This window comes from Actinia tenebrosa, unplaced genomic scaffold (assembly GCF_029948245.1).
Source record: "Actinia tenebrosa isolate PJP-AT-01 unplaced genomic scaffold, QUT_ActTen_1.0 PGA_scaffold11__36_contigs__length_13525064, whole genome shotgun sequence".
NCBI classification, from domain to species: domain Eukaryota; kingdom Metazoa; phylum Cnidaria; class Anthozoa; order Actiniaria; family Actiniidae; genus Actinia; species Actinia tenebrosa.
This window is the reverse complement of record NW_028292571.1, coordinates 12,536,343-12,558,563: the sequence shown is the minus strand read 5'-3', so window position 1 is coordinate 12,558,563 and position 22,221 is coordinate 12,536,343. Positions and strand designations below refer to the sequence as shown.

The following is a 22,221-nucleotide window of genomic DNA, read 5'->3' as shown; positions in this document are numbered from 1 at the left end:
TGGTCTGAAATTGAAAAATCCATTACATCCAAGGTAAAGATGTCGGTGGTATGGTTCATTTACATTGTTTGTCCATCAGGGATGGTTTTTTTTGTCTTTTTTTTTCATACCTGTATTGAACGCACCTGGACCACCCCAAGAACCCGCACGATATGTAGTAGGTGGATGAATGCAAACTGTCGTATGCACTGCTGAAACTCTGCTGGAAGCTAGAAGAACCGACAAAAATTAACGAAAATTAAAACATTTTTTTTTTCAATTTTATATATGATATTTTTCAAATTCGTAAAACATCTCTTGTGTTGTTCGATTACAGACTCATTTACTCAGGGTTAAGCCTAGTATCAGTCGTTTAAATAAAATGTGAATGGTAAAATAAAGAAGTCACAACTTCAACAATACAAAACACTTTGAAATTCCACGGACCTTCACTGGAACTCATGAATATTCTGCACAAAGTCTACGCTAACCCTGAGCAACAGAGAACTCGCAACTTGGGTATTTAACGGTTGTTAGGGTCTAAATATTGTATGTATATTGTGGCATCGTACTGCTTTATGCGAGAAACACGGACACTCGTGATGAACTCAAACTTGGTTGTTTACTTGTAATACTCCAATTCTCGTTTACAATAATACTTCTCTACATTCATCTGCGATTCATATACACTTCAATAACAGCTCATCTACGGTTTTGAAACATTTACAATCACTTTACAATACATTCGCTACAAACATAACGAAATTAAACGCTAATTCTCTACATACCTCGTGGTAAATTCTCCAACACAATCTGAACGATGCCCAGAATGAAAACTTATAATGATATGCATACAGTGGTATACCGCTGACCGTGAATAGATACACGGATCTTACATATACTGACTTTATATAGACCCTTACGGTAATTCCCAAAGTTTTTTTTAAGCAGCTCATTTTGGAGGTAAAACCATTAAATTTCAATTCCCCTGAGAGTAAAATTCGATTCTATTTTTTCAATGGGTTCATGCTACAAGGTGTATTTACTTGGTTTAGACTATAATGAGTGGAATATCCCCTTGAGGATGAAACTAAGTGGAAGAGGAAATAGTGAGAAAAAGGCTTTCGAAAGAATGAATGGTTCTTAAAATGAGGCCTTAAATTTGGTTTCCTTAAAGAGCTTGTTGTTTTTGATCCCCTAATTGATTTTAAAGGATAATCGTTATAGGGACAGCGGAACTCGATAACTTTTTGATTCAAACCGCATAAACAGATTGCTTTGCTGAATTTAAAATTCACCTTACTTTTTGAATAGTAAGAGAATAAAAAAGTAAGATGACTAAAAATGAAGACTACGATGAAAACTACAAGGACAAGGACAAGGACAAGGACAAGGACAAGGACAAGGACAAGGACAAGGACAAGGACAAGGACAAGGACAAGGACAAGGACAAGGACAAGGACAAGGACAAGGACAAGGACAAGGACAAGGACAAGGACCAGGACAAGGACAAGGACAAGGACAGGACAGGACGGGGACGGCGACGGCGACGGGGACGGGGACGGGGACGGGGACGGGGACGGGGACGGGGACGGGGACGGGGACGGGGACGGGGACGGGGACGGGGACGGGGACGGGGACGGGGACGGGGACGGGGACGGGGACGGGGACGGGGACGGGGACGGGGACGGGGACGGGGACGGGGACGGGGACGGGGACGGGGACGGGGACGGGGACGGGGACGGGGACGGGGACGGGGACGGGGACGGGGACGGGGACGGGGACGGGGACGGGGACGGGGACGGGGACGGGGACGGGGACGGGGACGGGGACGGGGACGGGGACGGGGACGGGGACGGGGACGGGGACGGGGACGGGGACGGGGACGGGGACGGGGACGGGGACGGGGACGGGGACGGGGACGGGGACGGGGACGGGGACGGGGACGGGGACGGGGACGGGGACGGGGACGGGACGGGGACGGGGACGGGGACGGGGACGGGGACGGGGACGGGGACGGGGACGGGGACGGGGACGGGGACGGGACGGGGACGGGGACGGGGACGGGGACGGGGACGGGGACGGGGACGGGGACGGGGACGGGGACGGGGACGGGGACGGGGACGGGGACGGGGACGGGGACGGGGACGGGGACGGGGACGGGGACGGGGACGGGGACGGGGACGGGGACGGGGACGGGGACGGGGACGGTTTCCTGTTCAAAGAGAGAAACATCAACAACAGGCAAAGGCAAGCACTCAAATGCTGAAAATAAGGCAAACTCATATCTAAAATGCACCAGGAAACAACTCAAAAACGATTGTTGATTAGTGACTGGTTATGTGGATGAAGTTTGCACTTTAAATTCTCCCAGTAAATGATCGAACTCTCTTGTAAACTCCTGTTTTAGGTATAGGCTTGTTAACAATTCTTACTTAAACAATCTTAAAATGATAGCTTTCGATGCAGCTCAGTAAAAGTGGTAATGAACGGAAATGCACGGATATATACCAGGCGTACACGAACTAAACTAATAAGTTAATGATGGCAGATTTATAGTTTACATGGACGTACTACAGGATAAAAATAGAGATTAGCCTTGAATTTTACTATCTATCAAATTACATTTCAATGTTATCCAAGATTTACATATTTTTGTCAGTTAATTCAAAATTGGAAATTCATTTATTTACACCACCATAATTTGGTCCAGATTGACCCTCTAGGATTATTTCCCAATTCTTAATTCAAATACCTATACATTTATTTAAAAATAACCGATGTGGTTTAGTAAAAAGGCTTGACTACATATATATACAGCACTGCATATCTCAACACTAGCCTCCGTGTTTTTGACGATAACAATAAGTAGAAACACCATTCATTTCAACGTTTTTATCTCTTTTCGCTCCGACAACCTCCTTTCTTGGAAATAGCTAGATCTAAACTTTCCGCCCGGCCTTGCTAGAACTGCATCACAACGGTTAAAAAATAAACCATTTTCTGAATTATCTAGTATACAAAGCTAACGAGAAAAGACATAGTAAAAACATTCCATCGAACGATTAAGTGGAAAATTTCTGTTCTATTTTCCTGTTAGTATGGCATCCTAGATATCTTTTTGAAAAGGGTTTTCGATATTTCCATTTGGTATAAAAGCTAGATGAAAGAGGACACAAAAGTATGTGTTTTTTGGACATGCATCGAAGATGCTCCAAGATAAAAAAAAAACAAAAACAAAAAACAAAAAAAACAAACAAAACAAAACAAAACAAAACAAAACAAAACAAAAAAAAGCCAAGGTATTAACATAGAAAATTGTCGACATAATCTCAGATTTGTCAGAATGCATGCATCACAACTAAAAAAATAAACCCCTTTCAAAACATATCTCGTATTCAAAGCTACAAGAAATAAAAATGACGCAAATTCAGTCGAAAAGATTAAGTGCACTAATCTTTTTTTGTATATTGTCCTGCCTCGCATCCAAAATATCTTTTTGAACAGGGTCTTTTATAGTTCTATATTTCCATTTGGTATGAAAGCTAGATGAAAGAGAATGCATATTTTTTTTAGATGGCCCCAGTTTTGAACATGCATTGAAGATGCTCCAAGATAAAAAAAAATGTTCATGTAAATCAAAGTTTGTGACAAATAAAAAAAAAAAGTTGAAATATTTAAGTGGAAAATTGTTGACATATCTACACGTTCTAAGCTTGAACGCCGATGGGCACCGTACATATGCTGTGAACTTTTATTAAAATTCCAATATCGAGTCAAGTAAGAGTATAAGGTACTATAACTGTTAATATTCTTTCTTTATTATGTGCTTAAAGGTTTATATAACAGGTTTAATTTAATTTAAGATCACTTAATGCCAACGGCGGATAACTTTCTTTCTGAATTGCCTTTCTACGGTTTAGGCTTAGAAGAGTTTCTTAAAGCAACTGGGGCATGGATTTATCATTCCTCTGCCACTTTGCTAGACTCAAAAGATCTCTTCCAAGATGTAATTGAAAGCCCAGATAAAGATCCAGGATTTCAGGATTATGGGAGTAATATCGAATCTAAATATTATACCATTAAACAAATGGGAAATTTTTTCACTGAGACCAGCAGGAAGAATGGATTCTCCATGATACATTGCAATATACGCAGTCTATCTAAAAATATATCTATGCTGCATGATATTCTTTCTATAACAAAAGAGGTTCCAGATGTTATAGCTATTTCTGAAACGAAACTTAACGAAAATAGTCGGCTAAATATTAGCATACCAGGATACGAATTCTTGAATACAAATTCCAAAACTTCGGCTGGAGGTGTTGGCCTTTATTTGTCTAATCAATTGGAATTTGTCCGAAGAAAAGACCTTGAATTATCAACAATTGACGTCGAGTCATGCTGGATTGAAATTATGCGTAAGAAAGAAAAAAACATTATGATTGGTTGTGTCTATAGGCATCCCTCTGGTGACCGTGAGCTTTTTAGTGAAACTATGAAGGACCAATTGGAAAAATTTAACAATAAGGGGTATGAGGTATTTATTTTAGGAGATATAAATATCAACTTCTTGAAATATAATGTCGATAATCAAACATCCGAGTTTCTTGATATGTTGTTGAACCTTGGATTTTTTCCTCTTATTACTAAAGCAACAAGAATCACGGATCATACCTCAACTTTAATAGATCACATTTATACGAATGTACCTCATAAAATATTGAAAGCAGGAATTTGTTTAGCTGATATTACCGATCACCTTCCGGTATTTTGTACAGTATCAAACAGGCTCCCTGTGACAGGCGAAAATAAGTATTATAGAGATTATTCGAACTTTGATAATGATGCTTTCTTGAAAGACATAAAAAATGTTGACTTTAAAAGCCTTATTACAAATGATGTTAACGAAAGTATGAATAGACTTGTTGAAACGCTTCAGAAGATATCTGATTGTCACGCTCCAATACGGAAGGTAACTAAGCAAAAAAGAAGACAATTGAAAAGACCATGGATTACCGCTGCTGTACTTAACTCAATTAAGAAAAAACAAAAGCTCTTTAAAACACACTTCTTAAGTAATGACCCGGAAAAAATTAAGTATTATAAAACGTATAACAATAGATTAAATAAAATCAAAGAAGCTGCTAAAACAAATTACTTTAGAGCACAGTTTGATTTAAACAAAGAAAACTTAAAAACTACATGGAAGCTCATTGGTATGATTATCGAAAGGAAAAAAGCATCGTCAGTAACAAGTATCGAAAAGATCATTCATAACAATAAATGTCATACTGATAAAGCTAGCATTTGTCATCAGTTAAATTCATTTTTTATAAATGTTGGCCAAGATCTTGCTGGGAAAATACCGGAGGTTGATGTCAATCCAAGCCAATACATAAAAACATCGAATCCAAGTAGCTTCATGTTTCGTGGGATACTTTCAAATGAGGTACACGATGAAATTCTAAACCTGAAATTGAACAAATCATGCATTGGTGTTCCGCAAAAGTGCATAAGAATATCGAGCAACCACCTTAGTGAAGCATTAACAATAATATTTAATCAATCCCTGCTTCAAGGTATTGTTCCCGATGTTCTTAAAATTTCTAAGGTAACACCTGTCGCCAAAGGAGGAGATGCCATGGATCCAGCTAATTATCGCCCAATTTCAACTTTATCAGCTTTTACTCAAATTTTCGAAAAGCTCGTCTACAAACAGTTGATCAATTACATTGAAAAACACAATTTTTTATTCGAGTTTCAGTTTGGATTTCGAAAAGGCCACTCAACTTCACTAGCCATTACTGAAATAGCGGACAACCTGAGGAAAGCAATAGACAATAAAATGTATACTTGTGGTGCATTTTTAGATTTTTCAAAGGCCTTTGATACTGTTAATCACAAAATTCTAGTAGAAAAGTTAGAACTATATGGAGTCAGAGGTATTGCGCTAAATTGGTTTACCAGTTATTTAACAAATAGGCAACAATATGTTGCTTTTGGTAACAACGTATCCTCAAAACAAACGATGAATTGTGGAATTCCTCAGGGTAGCTCTCTTGGACCTCTCTTGTTTTTATTATATATTAATGATTTGCCAAACTGCTCTGATACTCTGAAATTTAGAATATTTGCTGATGACACGAATGTCTTTGCCTCGCACTATGACTTAAGGGAACTTGAAAAACTAATGAACTCTGAGCTCCAAAAAGTTAAGACATGGTGTGACGCAAATAAACTATCAATTAATTATACAAAAACAAATTTCATGATCGTGAAATCAAGTAAAAAGAAAGACGCGGTAATTGATCTGAAATTTCAAAACAGAGATGGTTCAAGCAATTCTTTACAAAGAAAAGACCACATAAAATATTTAGGAGTCATAATTGATGACTGCATATCATGGAGATACCATATTTCTTATGTTTGCTCAAAAATTTCACGAAATATTGGAGTGATATCAAAATTACGGCATTATCTCTCCATTCATCAACTGAAACAAATTTATTACAACCTTGTTTATCCCTACATATCATATGCAATATTGGCCTGGGGAAGCGCTTATAAAACGCACATTAAGAAAGTGCAAGTCAAACAGAATATAGTTGTAAGAATAATGTTCTTTGCTGTATCTTTTGGCGAAAACACTGAAAGCGCTCTTCCCTTGCTAAATCTCTTGGAGCTTCTCACAGTAAATAATATTTATCGTCTTCATGCTTTAAAATTTACTCATTTATGGCACAAAGGTAAGCTCCCAGAGACACTTTCCTCTTTTTTCAAATATGCAAAAGATATCCATCCTTACAATACCAGGTACGCAGCAAAGCAAAACTTGCATAAATCACAAGTGCGTACCAATATAGGCAAGCAAATGACGGCTAATATGGCGATTGAACTCTGGGAACAAATTCCTAGCCACTTAAAAAATGTTAATGTATTTTCGTTTGCGAAAAAATTAAAAAGTTATTTACTTGCCGACCAATTACAGATAAAAATTTAGTTCTTCCTTAGATTTTCCTTTTTCTAAATATTCTATTTCTTTCTTCATATATGTTAATATATACCATACATGTCATTACTCTAATTGTGGATTAACAGTTTTATTGTTCAGTTAAATTGTAATTATTTTTTATGTACTTGGTTCTTCTTCAGTTTACTCCAATGTTAAATTTTAAATTGCTGGGGTCTAACTCGAAAACCTTATGGTTAATTTAGACCCCAGGCTCTGAATTATGTTCTTTTGACAATTATCTATTCTTTACTTTCTTAGTTGTTTTCTATAGTTGTTTTTCACATTTCATGTAAATTTTCTTGTATGAGCAAATAAAAAAATTGTATTGTAATTGTATTGTATTGTTCATTCAAGTCAGAAATGCCACAATTTCTTCATGATTCTGATAACTTTTTTCTAACATGGCTAAATCTCTTATGACATGACTTATCGTCATGGCGTCATTATCCGGAAAACCAACTAATTTTTTTGTATATTGTCCTGCCTCGCATCCAAAGTATCTTTTTGAACAGGGTCTTCGATATTTCTATATTTCCATTTGGTATGAAAGCTAGATGAAAGAGAATGTATGTTTTTTTAAATGGCCCCAGTTTTGGACATGCATTGAAGTTGCTCCAAGATCAAAAAAAGTATTCATGTAAATCAAAGTTTGTGACAAATTAAAAAGTTGAAATATTTAGGTGGAAAATTGTTGACATATCTACACGTTCATTCAAGTCAGAAAAGCCACAATTTCTTCATGATTCTGATAACTTTTTCCTAACATGGCTAAATCTCTTATGACATGACTTATCGTCATGGCGTCATTATCCGGAAAACCAACCACATGATTTCGTAGTCTTTGTATTATTAAAAAATTAAAAACATATATATATTTTCCTAACAATAGTTCCTAACGATCTTGTAGTTCCAAATTTTCTTCTTACTTAGGGGTTGCATATCCAGATTCGTCCTCGTCACAATTTTTCCGCTTCATGAATTTTCTGTCCCCCGCACCGCCTTTACTTTGGTCAGCGGTTTCAGTTTCCATATCAACGGCATTGACGTCATCTGCCCGACTTGTGGATGGCCTCTCAAGTCCTTTGTAATAATGGCTCTCGTCGCTCATGTTTTTATTAAGTGTAACTTCTTCATATGCATTGATTTTCTTCTTCGCAACAGGAACATCATAAACAACTACTTTCAACTGATTTTTCTTCATCGTCTGACTGCTAAGAGACTCGTAAGTGTTGGATTCTAAGCTCCTCTGGTTGTTAAGATCCATGTAGTGCGTTTCCATAGCAACATTGACGTCATTAACATTGACAGCTATCGGTCTAGCAGTGGGACTTTGATAAACATGACGGGCCGCTGTTTCTTGGTCGACATTGGTTTCCGTAGTTGCGTCGGTGATTTCCGTCGTTTCTTCCTGACCCGAACAAGTTCGTAGTCCGTTAACCGAGGCATAAATGGGCTCGTTTGGCTTCGTAGTTTCGGGTCTATGGGGTTTGTTTTTCTTTCGATAGAAGATATACGCCAAAACTATCAAGACAATAATCAATACAACTGCAAGACCCCCAGCAAGGCTGGGACTAAGTGGATTAGAGGTATCGGTACCAGCGTGCTTTTCGTGATCAGTACTGACTTGTAGGTTAATATCTGTAAAGGAAAACGTAGAAAGAAAAATGTAGAAAGGGAAATTATGAAAAGTCTAAAGAAGGCATATATAACGCCAAACTATCCTTTATTCTGAATATTTTCACTTAAGCTCTAAAGGAGGGTGCCAATTGGGGTATACCCAATTGTCATGAGTTAAATACTATATTTTCGGCTAAATGACAGTCTATAACTGTAATAATTTTACGAGCGCTGGCCATAATAGAGTGAAGTCATTAAACCCGTGAAATAGACAGACTAACACACTTTAGTAGACCCTGATTCCATTGTTTTCTTTTGTGTCTATTTGACTATTACACGTTGACCAATAATTTTTATTTCGCGGGTTGAATGCCTTCATTATATTAACCAAAATAATGTAATATTAGTTAACTGTTGACTACTAATTTTAGGTTATTTGTCGGTTAACTTATATTATTTTGGCCAATTGTCAGTTAAGGTATTAGGATACGAAAAATGACGATTTGCTCGAAAAAAAGTTTTTTCTGAAATTTCGTAACTTTAAACTTTTGTCTTTCATATGTTAGTGAAACTTCTTGCAATATTTGATTGGAAAAGCCAAAATTTTGAGACAAATCGAAATCGTGACTTTATCAAGACCGGAAATGTCCCATCGCTTGCAATAACGTTGAGTCCAAATGCTCCTTTGTCCTTGTAAAAAGATCCCGCATTGCGATCGTCCAGAACAACAGATAATATGACAAGTGATGACAAAATGGAAGGCTCAAGGTGTTTTGACCAACACCATCGTGGCTCCCTGCAGCTTTCGGCTCCAAACAAAGAAATGCAATTTTCTCGAACTTTATTTGCCGCTAAAACTTCAACTTCGAAAAGCTAAAAGGCCCTTGGATTTCATTCGATTTTTCTAAAATTTGGAGAGTTTAAAAAGAAACTCATGATCCAAAAAAGGGTGTCTCCGATTTTTGAAATTTAATTTCTTTCCAAAGTTATGACGCTTTTTACTCTAAACAACACTCCAAAAGCAATCGTCGAACTTTGATCAAAAATAGCGAGAGATATAAAACAGATATCAAAAATCTGGGACACCCTTTTTGAGCTTATTATCTCCTGAGTATGTTAAGACATTTTTCGCAAACATAGCTTAAAATGTACGTGTCCGTTAACGTTTTTACTGAGGTATGGTCAAATTTCGCTTCGAGGACAATAACGTGAACAACAATTTAAAAAATCGTATTTTGAAGATTGCTTTATAAACTATGTTTATTCAGCTTTCAGAAAATGTATACTTTGTTTGTGTTATACTTAAAGCAAGCGCGTTATTTAAGTTTGCGCGCATAGTGGTCGTAAACGTATCCTAATACCTTAACTTCTAACCCAGTTGGTACCCTTCTAAAACGTTTGCTACCCAATCAACCACTCTGGATCCGTCTGAGTCGGTCGGTTGGTCGGTCGGTCGGTCGGTCGGTCGGTCGGTAAGCCAGGCATATCTAAGCCAGTAGATAAGCGGTTTTTAATTAAATGTGTTAGATATTGGTCGTTGACAGTAAAGTAAGTGAGCGTTTGGTTAGCCGGTCAGAGGGTCAGGGAATGGCAGTCAGCTATTAAGCGAACGCCCAGTCCGTCAGTTAGTGGCCGATACCGGGTGTATAGTCGCTTAATGAAGTGTCAATGATTAGCTAGATGGTCATTCGTTCGGTCGTTTTTTCCTTCGTTAGTTCGGTCGGCTTCGGTCGGTGTAGTAACCTGGGTGCGAGTCATGTCACTCAAAGCGCGGGACTCGAGAGCAGCCATGTTTGTTTGACAGTGTTGAGTTTGTTCCAGAATGGAATACTAGATAATACTGTAGTCGCGGGCTACTTCATTATAGTCGGTCTAAGTCAGTCAGTGATTGCTTGGTTAGTTCGGTGGTCGCATATATTCGTCATTCTGTCAGAAATGGGAAGCTTAAGACGGTTAATCAGTCTGTCAGTCGATGTATTTTAAGATAGCGCACGTGTCAAACATGCAGTAATTACTGAACTAGATGGTAATAACTCTAAGGTCCAAGTGTCAAAATTTTTTTTACCAATATGATCCTCGCAATGCTTGCCAGTATATTCAGAGGTGCAGATACACGAGCCATTAACATGAGAGCATGTGGCATTGCTGTGACATGCGCAGATTCCTTGACATCCTTGACCAAATGTTCCTTCTTGACAAACATTTTCACACCTGGTTAAAAAATATAACATAAGAAAAACACCACACTACTACTACTGCTACTGCTACTGCTACTGCTACTGCTACTGCTACTGCTACTGCTACTGCTACTGCTACTGCTACTGCTACTGCTACTGCTACTGCTACTGCTACTGCTACTGCTACTGCTACTGCTACTGCTACTGCTACTGCTACTGCTACTACTGCTGCTGCTGCTGCTACTACTACGATGATGATGATGATGATGGTTATGGTGGTGTACTGATTCGATGATGATAATAATAATCTTTTATTGGGGGTTATACTTAATATATATTTACGTGAGTGATAGACATGTGTTTATCATGATTAAATAACTAGGCGAGGCAGGATGTGCGATGAGCATAGAAAGCAAGGGCTTCATAGTTGGCAGCCAGTTGTTCATGTTGTCAGCAAGCTAGCGTTCAAGAAATCAGCTTAGAAATTATTATTTTTTTTTTTTTTAAATAATGTCTTTCGATTTCGCATCCTGGGCCGAGAAGTCAGGTCTCAAAGAGGCCACTGTGGCGCAATTAGAAAAGAACGACTTAGACAACGAGGAGGCTTTAAAGCTCCTAGCTACAGATGATATAAAAGCGTTAAAGCTGACGATGGGACAAGCTAAACTCATCACGAAGGCCATCAATGACCTAACACCTACAATAAGTGCCGTAAAGAACGAGGAGAAACCAGTGACAACAAAATCATTGGCGCAGGACGGCGGTCTTGAGGAACTCCTCAAGAAAATCGAAGGTGTTGGAACACTAGACGACCCTCTTTTTACGCTGGGAGTAACAGAACAAAGCCTGCAAAGCAACGATCCTATTCAACGTGTGGATAACAACCCACAGGTCTTCCTTGGCCAACAGCAAAAGAAAGGAGGTGAGAAGCCTTTGTTAATTCCTGACTTTGTGTCAAATACATCGTATGACTCAGGCGAGGAAGAGCAGGACCTCGGTGGACCGTTTGGCGCTAAAATCGTGTTTCGCGCTGCGAAATTGGGCAAGCCTAAATTAGAAAGTATTTCCCTCTCAATGTGGGTCACAGCAAACGCAAGAATAATGCACGAACTTGCCCAAAAAGGGAAGCTCACGGGAACAAGTCAAATCTCGGACTACTTGGCCTATAATGTTAAAATAGCGGAACTGCTCGAATCACACACACTTGCCTCTGTTTTGCTTTATGATAACGAGTATCGCAAGTTGCAGCACATGTATGGGTTTCGATGGGGCAGCGATTTGCAACATCTTCATACTCGTTTTTTAATAAAGCGACGCGCTGTTAATCACCCTAATACTTCTAATCTAACAAAACACACAGCCTCTATTTCACGCCCAACTATTAATAGCCAACCGCAACCTGTTTGCCGCCAATTTAACTCCCTGTCGGGGTGTCATTGGCCTAATTGCCGCTTTCAACACACTTGTCTCGTGGCTAACTGCAATCAACCTCATCCGCAACACCAACATCCGTCACAGAAACATAACGCATGACTCGACACGACAGAACTATACCCGTGTCCTCTAAACGTAGAAGCATGGAAAGAAAACCTGACAAACGACTGTGACCAAGACTTCTTACTTGACGGTATTTCTAACGGTTTCCGAATCGTAGCACAGGACAGCATACTACGACCGGCAGAGGTCACGAACTACAAATCCGCGACCGCACATGACGTACGCGACAAAGTTGAACAAACGATTCGAGACGAGATACGACTAGGAAACTACATTATCACAAAAACAAAACCTACAATTGTGAGTGCCTTAGGGGCAGTACCTAAGCCTGACAGTGACAAACTACGTTTAATACATGACTGCAGTAGACCCGTAGACGGCGGGGTAAATACATACAGTGACTCACAACATTTCTCATACGTGACCATTGACAAAGCAGTGTCGCTCATCAAATCTAATGCTTATCTCGCTAAGATTGACCTCAAAAGTGCTTATCGCCACGTGCCTATCCATCCATCGAACTACAACGCGACAGGATTAGCATGGCGTTTTCATGGTGACGATCATCTAACATATCTTTACGACTGCAAACTGCCGTTTGGAGCAGCAAAGAGCCCTGAAGTCTTCTATAGGCTCACTCAAGCAATAACGCGAATGATGAAAAACAGGGGATGTTACAATGTACTTGCCTATCTTGATGACTTTCTAATAATAAGCGACACTGAATATGAATGTCAGACAGCATATCAGGGACTCATACCTTTGCTAGGAGAACTTGGACTACAAATAAACTGGGTCAAGGCTGTTAGCCCTTGTCAAAACCTGACTTTTCTCGGAATAGAAATTGACACTGTGCATAGGCAACTAACGTTGCCCGAACGCAAACTATGCGAACTAAGAATTTTATTAAGCGAAATATACACCACCCTCTTTCTATGAGGTTTGTACTTAAGTTGCTGTCAAACATCCTCATGTCCTTCAGTAGGGTAAGTAGTAGCCTCCTCCTCTTTCTCTTCTTATACTGGGCTTCCTGTGTCGGCTGAGGGTTGACCGAGCGGGACTAGTACCCGCTCGCTTAAGCCTTCCTCGTTTTCACCACTGGAAACCCACCCCTCTCGAACTCAACAAAAATCAAATCAATCAAAACCTTAGCGAATAGCATGCGGAAGATTATAGCTATAGTAATTCATATTCCTATACCAACACATCATTTCCAAACCTCTTTCCTCTGTAACCAGGCCTGCAGTCACACACACCAGTCACGTGATCACAGATTGCACCATGCTCACAGTTTATACATGTTTGTGTACAGCGGTATCCATACGTTTCTTTGGGACATTTTTGGTTACAAATGTCTCCCTGGAAATAAAATAGAGAAAAATATGATCAGGCTTTTAAAAATACCATCCAGACCTCATCGCTTACCAGCATGAGTTCCAGTAGCTCAGTTTGGTAGAGCGTCTGACCAGCAAACGGAAGGGTTCTTTTGATATTATTGTTGTTTGATTGGTCAATTACAAATAACGGGTGGCCATACTTCTAGACATCTAATGCTAAAGCTTCGTATGGTAGCGCGAATCATTTACGACTAGGAGATTACGACCCCGACACCGCTATCACGGGAAGAACTGCAAACTGATCAGGAAGCTTGGCAGAAACAGGGAGACTTAAAGCTTAATCAGCCCCTGGATCGTCGATGTTTTAATAACCTTTAAGACGTCTTGCTAGGAGCAGTAAACCCCGGAATGTCACGGTGTCGCTGATCAGTGAGCACAGATAGGCACTCCTTTCCATGTGGCATGCGTTTGGAAAACTAAGCATGCATTCAAAGACAACACTAGATCTCCAATTTAATACTAACACCTCCACAGTCACTACTTACCGTCCATCCTGCCGTACAGTTACACGTGCCGTTCACGTGATCACACGAAGCTCCGTTCAGACATGCGCACTTCACTGCACAATAATGTCCATACCAACCACGAGAACATTGTAATTCACAGCTGAAAAAGAACAGGAATAGATTTAGCATCAAAACCAAACCTCATATGCAAAAGAAATCAAGTTGGATTACCGCTGTCCACGATATCCAGCTGCGCATGCGCAGTATCCACTGACAGGATCACATGTGCCTCCATTAGGACAAGTACAGTTGTTCTGGCAGCTTTTGCCATAGTAACCATGGTCACATGTCTTGTTACAGTATTGTCCCTCCCACCCTGGGGTACACGTACAGACACCATAGTGAGGAGAGCATTTAGCGTTATTTTGACAGAGACAGTAATGTCTGCAGTGTGGTCCCCATTTATGTGAAGGACAGTCTGATGAAGGAAGAACAGAAAATTAGCACGAACCATATTGAGAAAGATTACAAAGATGTTAGTAGTGTCGTTACATACCTCTTTCGCAGAATTTTCCATTGTAACCTGAGTTACAAGAGCAGTAGTCTGGTTTGGTGCACGTGCCATTCACACAAGGTTGAGTACAAATAGCTGAAAACAGAAACGAATCTATGAGGATTTTTCTTTTCGTGGAATGAACAAGCATACTCTCTCCCTTCATTCCATCCCTTACAGCATTGGTATTGTTTTCTGTAGGATATTCTAGTGACTACCCTAGCATTAGGTTGTTTACCTTTGGTACACTGATCTCCCACTTGACTCCATCCCTTACAGCATTGGTATTGTTTTCTGTAGGATATTCTAGTGACTACCCTAGCATTAGGTTATTTACCTTTGGTACACTGATCTCCCACTTGACTCCATCCCTTACAGCATTGGTATTGTTTTCTGTAGGATGTTCTCGTAGCTGTTTGATAGGCAGTCTTGTAAGCTGTCCTATGTACATTAAGAAGAAATCCCTATCAGCCCCATAAATCATGAGTGCCGCATTCTGCTGCGAAGCTATAACATCACAAATGCACTTTCTCATATCATCGGTATAATCAAGTACTGTTACCTGTATCGAGTGCATCTACCCCAATTCCATATTCCACATTTATAAGTTGACTTGTATCTGTATGAGACTTGATGTGACTGTTTGTAGGTTTGACTAAAGCTAAGACATAAAAAGAATAATAAAATACAGTCATTATGCTATACCTTACAAGGAGCTAGGACTGTTTTTTTTTCCTCACTTCTTTTAGAATTCAAGAGCAAAACTTGCTAAGCTAAAATAATAATAAAATAATAATTATTATTATTATTCAAGCTGAACAATAGTGATGGTAACGTATTTTAAAAATCATTTGTTATACATGGATGATACGAAGCTCTATGGGAAGAAAGATAAAGAAATCGAGTCACTACTACACTCTGTACGAATATTTAGTACAGTCATTGGGATGACATTCGGGGTAGAGAAGTGCGCCAGAGTAAGAGTAAGAGGAGGAAAGGTGGTAGAGAGGGATGGGATAAAGCTACCCTATGGTCAGCAGATAAAGAACTTGGACGGTGATGATCACTATAGGTATCTAGGAGTGTTGGAGAAGGAAGATATCAACCATCAGAAAGTTAAGAATAGCGTCCAACTACAATACAAAAGGAGATTAAGACTGATTCTTAAATCAAAGTTATCAGGAAGAAACAAGATTTCCGCCATTAACGCCTATGCGGTTCCAGTAATAAGATACACAGCTGGAATAGTAAATTGGACAAACGAAGAACTCCACTCTCTAGACAGAAAGACGCGTAAAATAGTAACCATGCATCGATGGTTACATACAAGATCTATGGGTAGAAGAGGACTTAAGACTGTAGAGGACACCGTAAAAGAGGAAGAACTTTCCCTGAAAGAATATGTCAGCAAACATTGTAAAGGATACCGTGAAAGAACCAGAAGAGACGAAGAAAGAATATCAAAAGCGCAGGTAGAACGAAAGACTTGAAAGAAAGCTCTGGCTAAAAGAAAGGACACATTAAAATGGAGACGTAAGAACTACTCACTGCTGCTCAGGACCAAGCACTACCTACCAACTACTTGAGAAGTAAGTTACAACAGTAGTGATTCATCGCTGTGCCGGTTATGTAATGAAAAGATGGAAACTGTGGACCACCTTGTAGCTGGATGCAAATTACTGGTAGGGAGAGAGTATAACTAAAGACAGACATGACAAAGTGGCAAGAACAATACATTGGCACCTATGTAGGAAACACCAAATACAGTGTACTGCAGATAATTGGTGGGATCACGAACCAGAGAAAGTAGTGGAAAATAAAAAGATCAAGATCCTATGGGATTTTAATGTTTACACGGATAAGAAGATTGAAGCGAGAAAACCGGACATCATAGTCGTAGATAAGAGCAAGAAGAAGGCGAAACTGATTGACATCTCAGTGCCTATGGACCATAGAATTGATCAAAAAGAAATGGAAAAGATTGACAAGTCCCAAGACCTAAGAATAGAAATAGAAAGATTGTGGAGGATGAAGACCATGGTAGTTTCGATAGTCATTGGATCTCTCGGAACAATATCAAAACAATTTAAGGATCATGTTCAGAGACTAGAACTTGATAGCATAAGCTTGTTAGACCTACAGAAATCTGTACTTTTAGGCACGGCACACATCTTAAGAAGAGTACTTCAGCTCTTAGGAGCAGGGTAGAATCTCGAGCTGAAGGTTAATGTATACCAGCAAAAGAGTTGTAATATTCTTATTTTGCTGTGCAACAAAGGTTAATAATAATAATAATAATAATAATAATGATGATGATGATGATGATGACGATGATGATGATGATGATAATAATAATGTTTAACAGGAAGCTCTCTGATCTGAAAGAAAATTTTAGCCAATCAGAATCATGAAAGTTTACAAAATTCATTTTCTTCTTGAAGTTACGAATTTCCAGGCCACAAAAGGAAGAAAGAAAAAAAAAAAAAAAAAAAAAAAAAAAAAAAAAAAAAAAAAAAAAAGGAGAAAACCTTGACAATAAGAGGTTGATAACAGTAACACTATGACTACATAACTATTTCATATCAGCCTGAACCAGTGTTTTATCTATTGTTTCAGTGTGTACGGCTCATATGAAGCTCGAAATTTGCCCTGAGTCTAATGGGGCAAAGTGCAAAACTCTAAGGTTTATTTAGAAGTGATAACTAACTAAAAACTAGTGTGAGAAGCGTCGGCAATATAACATACAGACATCCATGAAGATGGGATTTTTCGGTATTTTTGTCAGTCGGTATTTTTGTAAGTCGGGAATTTTTGTAAGTTGGGATTTTCGTAAGTCGGGATTTTTGTAAGTTGGGATTTTTGTAAGTCGGGATTTTCGTAAGTCGGGATTTTTGTAAGTTGGGATTTTTGTAACTCGGGATTTTCGTAACTCGGGATTTTTCAAAAAAACGTTGCGCGTTTATGAGTGGCCCTTAACGGGCTCCGTACTGAATACATTTATGTGTGTAATATTATTTGAATGAAAATCCCAACTTACATTAAGATGAGAACAACGACAATGAAGTAATATTATTTTTGGTTACCTTACAGTTCTTGAACAAACGTTCGCTCCATTCTCAGCCAAATTCCCTGAGCTTTTGGTGATGACAGAAAACACAAAGACAAACAAACCAAATAAGAAGAGTTTGTAGACATCAGAGTTCATTTTCCTAGCAAGTTTCTGCAGGAGAAGAAAATTTAAAAGTGTTAAGATTGCTGTAAATTTGATAAGGAAATGGATCTCTTTTGGTTGTTAGTCAATTCTGATATTTTGCCAGATAACTGAGGCAAAACCGCGGAAGTGGAAAACTATCATCAATATTTACTAACTAAACATTTAGAACACGATTGACCTTAAATGACGCGTTTAGGCGTTCCGGGGAGGGGGGGGGGGTACTACCACCCCAACTTGGGTAGGGGTGTGCCGCCTGTACTGATATAATAGAAGATGAAAGACACTTCCTAATTAAATGTCCTCTATACTCTAAACTTAGAGAAGAATTTTTATGCAAAATAACATAAGTAACTCTCTTACGGAGGACCAATTGTTCCTGAAGTTGATAGATCCTCTCCATATTTTACAATCAGCTGCAGCAAAATATAGTGAAATAGTGAAAAAAAAGCAACAACAACAAAACAAATAAAAATCAATACTTGTATAATATTGCATAAAGATGATTAGGATTAGTAACGCATTTTATCGAAATAATTATATGAACATTTATATATACAGAATATATATGTACGTATGACGTGTATGTGTAGAATATGTGAATATAGATATTATGCACATACATAAACATACGTATATATTCGTAACTTATTTGGATCTAAGTTGATGTGCAACTTTGTACAAAACGCCAAATAAAATATGTCTGTCTGTCTGTGCCGCCAGGACCTCAAAACCCTGACCATATCCCAGACCTAAAATTTTGATTTTACGTACCCTACCCCAGACTAAAACTAAGAATTGTACACCCTATCCCAGACTAAAAGACTGAAAAGACGGTTTTTCAATAGATTGCAATCAATATTTACTAACGTTTTTATTGTTTTTGTGCCGGCAGAAAGCGTAGCCTATTCGCCAGACAAAAATGTCCAAATCGTTAACCCTATCTCAGATTAAAATGATACCCTATCCCAGACTAAATGTCAAAAAATGATACCCTACCCCAGACCCAAAAGCCGAAAAACCATACCCTATAGGGCGGCACATACCCGTATAGCAAACATAGGGGAAAACTCTTTAATTTGCAGTCGAGAAATTTACCGAGTCACTTAAAAATCGTTCAGAGGTTTTGCGGAGGATTCCATTCATAAAATTAACACAAAAGGTAAATAAGAAAGAAAAACTGTATCAAACTTTTTATAATTTTTTTGTATTTAACGGTGCGTTTTATTTACTTTTTAAGAAATTTTGCTCCTGCTTTGCTGAGGAAACTGCTTCGACATTCAATTTAATTCAGTTAACAGTTTATTTATTTCTTATTTCTTATTCGTACTCAAAATGAATCATGCATAATAATGCCTTTTTATGTTACTCTGCTGTACTTAATAGAATAAGAAATGGCCGCGCAGGATACACGTAAACTTAAAAATAAGAAAAACCCTACGAGTGAGCGCAGCAAACGGGTAAGATCTTTTTGTAAACTTTTGATACATTTTCACTAAACTCAGCCCCCCCCCCCCCCCCCTCCCACACACACACACCTTGCCATACAATGTCATTGAGCCCCCCAATCAAAAAACTGCTCCGCCGTCCCTGAAAACACATACATTATCGATTCAACCAGCTTTTAAGAGTAGAAGCATAAAATCACTTAATAATAACTGGTTGCCAGTTAGACACATTAAAAAAAAAAAATCCTTGAAGAAGATGTTCGGATTTGTGAGGAATAAAATTCCATAATTTAGTTCCTTTGAGCCGACAGGATAAGTTGGCCTAGGCCTGTCGCTTTATTTATTGCCATATTAGAAATAAAGGAAGAAAGAGGATTCAGTTTAGCGTTTGTATTTTTCCTTTGTTTTCCTTTTTTTCGTTCTTTATTTTCTTTATCATCACGAATACGAAAAATATTTTGTTTCGGTTCAGTATTGATCTCACACGAACACTTCATGGTTTGACCCTAAATAACCTTGCCAGGGAGCTGAGAAACAGTGAAACCACAATAGTTACAACGCCGTGATCTTTGGCAAGTTTCTCACATCTTTTTACTGATCGCTTTTATGATGGCTTTCCCACTGTTTTTTTTATCCCTAATGTCTCTCATAATCACAAAGCAAACTCAATGACAAGTGAGTTTTATAGCCAGAAAGTCCTGCCAAGCCCTTATAAAATGAATGAGCAAACTATGCTTCAAGTCCTTTGAAGCAAAAAGTTTTCTTACGTGACACGTCATTGTCTTAAAATTTTAATTCCAAAAATGTCCGTCCATACATTTATTAGAACCAATTTTATTTATTTTTAAGCGGAATTCACCCTTCTCACAGTAGCGTGACATTATGATATATTTGATTAATTGGAAAAAGGAGTTTGTAACTTTACTATTAAAGTTCAATGTGACAAATCAGAGATTGCCCATAAACTGACGAAGATTTGAATAAAAATTTCAAATTAAGCCAAGAATTTTGCAAAGTGACGGTATGCTACCAGGTATAGATACCAGGTTAACCTCGTTTCTAGGTACCATACATACTTTTCTTTACGAAAATTTCACAAAAATACTAGGAAAAATAATATCTTTGTCAGTTTAAGAGCAATCTATACGAAACTTTGTAACTTTACTAATATCAATGTGTCAAATTTGATCGTGAACCCCTTTTTCAAATTAATGTATATGTATATGTAATGTCACGCTAGCGTGGGCATATTCTCTACTTTCACATCCCCATAATCTTTGGGGATAACCAATCCAAAAAGCTTTCCCAAATTGAAAGGTTTATTAATTGAATTTGTACTATACCTGCTTTTATCTACTGATTATCAGTTTATTCCAAGTTATTTTTGCGTGTACAGATCATCAAGAGTTTTGTTCTCACAGAAAATGTATTGACTTACGAAAAATGTTTTAAATTTACCTAAAACGTCTTCATTTTAATTTTGGATACCAAACAAGGTATTGCCAACATTGTCTGATCAGCCTTCAGCAGAATAAGTGGGTTTTTACCCTCTGGTCACCCCCCAAAGAAGCAAAGTATTATGGGGATGTGAAAGTAGAGAATAGGGCTATTTCGCTGGGGTCCCCCGTGGTGCTAAACACCACAGCGGAAGTTTCAACGAGTCGTGACAAAACCCAGTCCAAACAACGTTATGTTCAAAACAGAATATAACACGTTCAAATCATAAAGAAAAATAATGCTCAAATAGAATTCCATAAAAACCTCTATAACTCTGGACAGATTAGAAATAAGCTTTATAGTTATCTCCAATGATATATTAAGACTAAGAATTAATATGAGTTAACTAAGATTTAAATAAAGTAACTTTAGCTCTCGGAGTCAAACTTACCTTTGTTTTGAATATCTTCGACAAATATTTTGTACTCGGCGCTAAACGTAGTTTGAGACACAAAAATCAAGTTCCAGAAGAACGATTTACGAAGAAGCTCTAAAGATTAGACGAAGTTTAAAGAAATAGGACCGAGTAAAGTCGTACGTGTTTTGACAAAATATTATTGATAACGTCTTGAAAATAAATCCCTTTGGACTGGCGTTACTTCAGGGAAAGTACAGCAACATCCGGAATCAAGGAGGCGCCTCGTGATGTAACGATAAAAATAGCTTCTTACTTGGTGACGGAAAATCGACTTGATTCGATGGGTGGATGTAGAATGACCGTCGCCAGTGAATTGAAGGAAATTGCTGTCAATATTTTTGGGGTGAGCGAAATATGTCATGTAGAAACAGCACGCAAAAATCTTGTGACACTAGATAACAATGTAATCAAAACCATCAGTTGATCTTTATTGGAACCATGTATTGTATCAATTGTGATAGGAAGATTTTACTTGACCCGTGAAACCAGGAGATATCAGACATACAATGGAATTATACAGTCGAAATATTCCAAATACTGAATAGTGCATTCCAAGACCAAAGGGCATTGTGGGTCTCGTTTATTTAATACCCTAAAAATAGAATAAATAATTATTATTAATCCTACTTTAGACAATGTCACTACGACCCACAATGCACTTCGGTCTTGGAATGCACTATTCAGTATTCAGTATTCAGTATTCAACATTTTTTGAAATAGCTGTATATCAAATAATACATAAACAAACAAATAAACAAACAAACAAACAACTAACTAACTAACTAACTAACTAACTAACTAACTAACTAACTAACTAACTAAATAAATAAATAATGAATGAATGAATGAATGAATAATAACAAACAATAATGATAATGATAATATATATATATGAAATAAATGAATAAATTAAAAAAAATAAATTAAAAATCAATCAATCAATCAATCAATCAATCAATCAATAAA

General features: G+C 38.1%; 1 protein-coding gene across 1 annotated transcript; it reads right to left on the bottom strand.

Moving 5' to 3' along the window:
• Positions 1–7,061: 7,061 nt before the first annotated feature.
• LOC116297678 (uncharacterized) lies at positions 7,062–21,453 on the bottom strand. Its single transcript, XM_089027335.1, has 11 exons — positions 21,229–21,453; positions 18,256–18,308; positions 17,765–17,901; positions 15,244–15,342; positions 15,019–15,122; positions 14,685–14,777; positions 14,360–14,606; positions 14,168–14,288; positions 13,505–13,644; positions 10,677–10,822; positions 7,062–8,632 (listed from the first exon to the last, which is right to left on the bottom strand). Exons 3-11 carry the CDS (start codon positions 17,884–17,886, stop codon positions 7,917–7,919), a joined length of 1,788 nt encoding a protein of 595 aa, XP_088883461.1. The 5' UTR covers positions 17,887–17,901; positions 18,256–18,308; positions 21,229–21,453; the 3' UTR covers positions 7,062–7,916.
• Positions 21,454–22,221: the final 768 nt, after the last annotated feature.

What these genes read in the sequence shown, in the direction of transcription:
- LOC116297678 (XM_089027335.1), bottom strand. Translation starts at nt 17,886, where the DNA reads ATGAACTCTGATGTCTACAAACTCTTCTTATTTGGTTTGTTTGTCTTT. An exon ending in ACTGTACGGCAGGATGGACG is followed by an intron (nt 13,645 to 14,167) that starts GTAAGTAGTGAC and finishes TTTTATTTCCAG; the next exon opens with GGAGACATTTGTAACCAAAA. An exon ending in CCTGGTTACAGAGGAAAGAG is followed by an intron (nt 10,823 to 13,504) that starts GTTTGGAAATGA and finishes TTTTTTAACCAG; the next exon opens with GTGTGAAAATGTTTGTCAAG.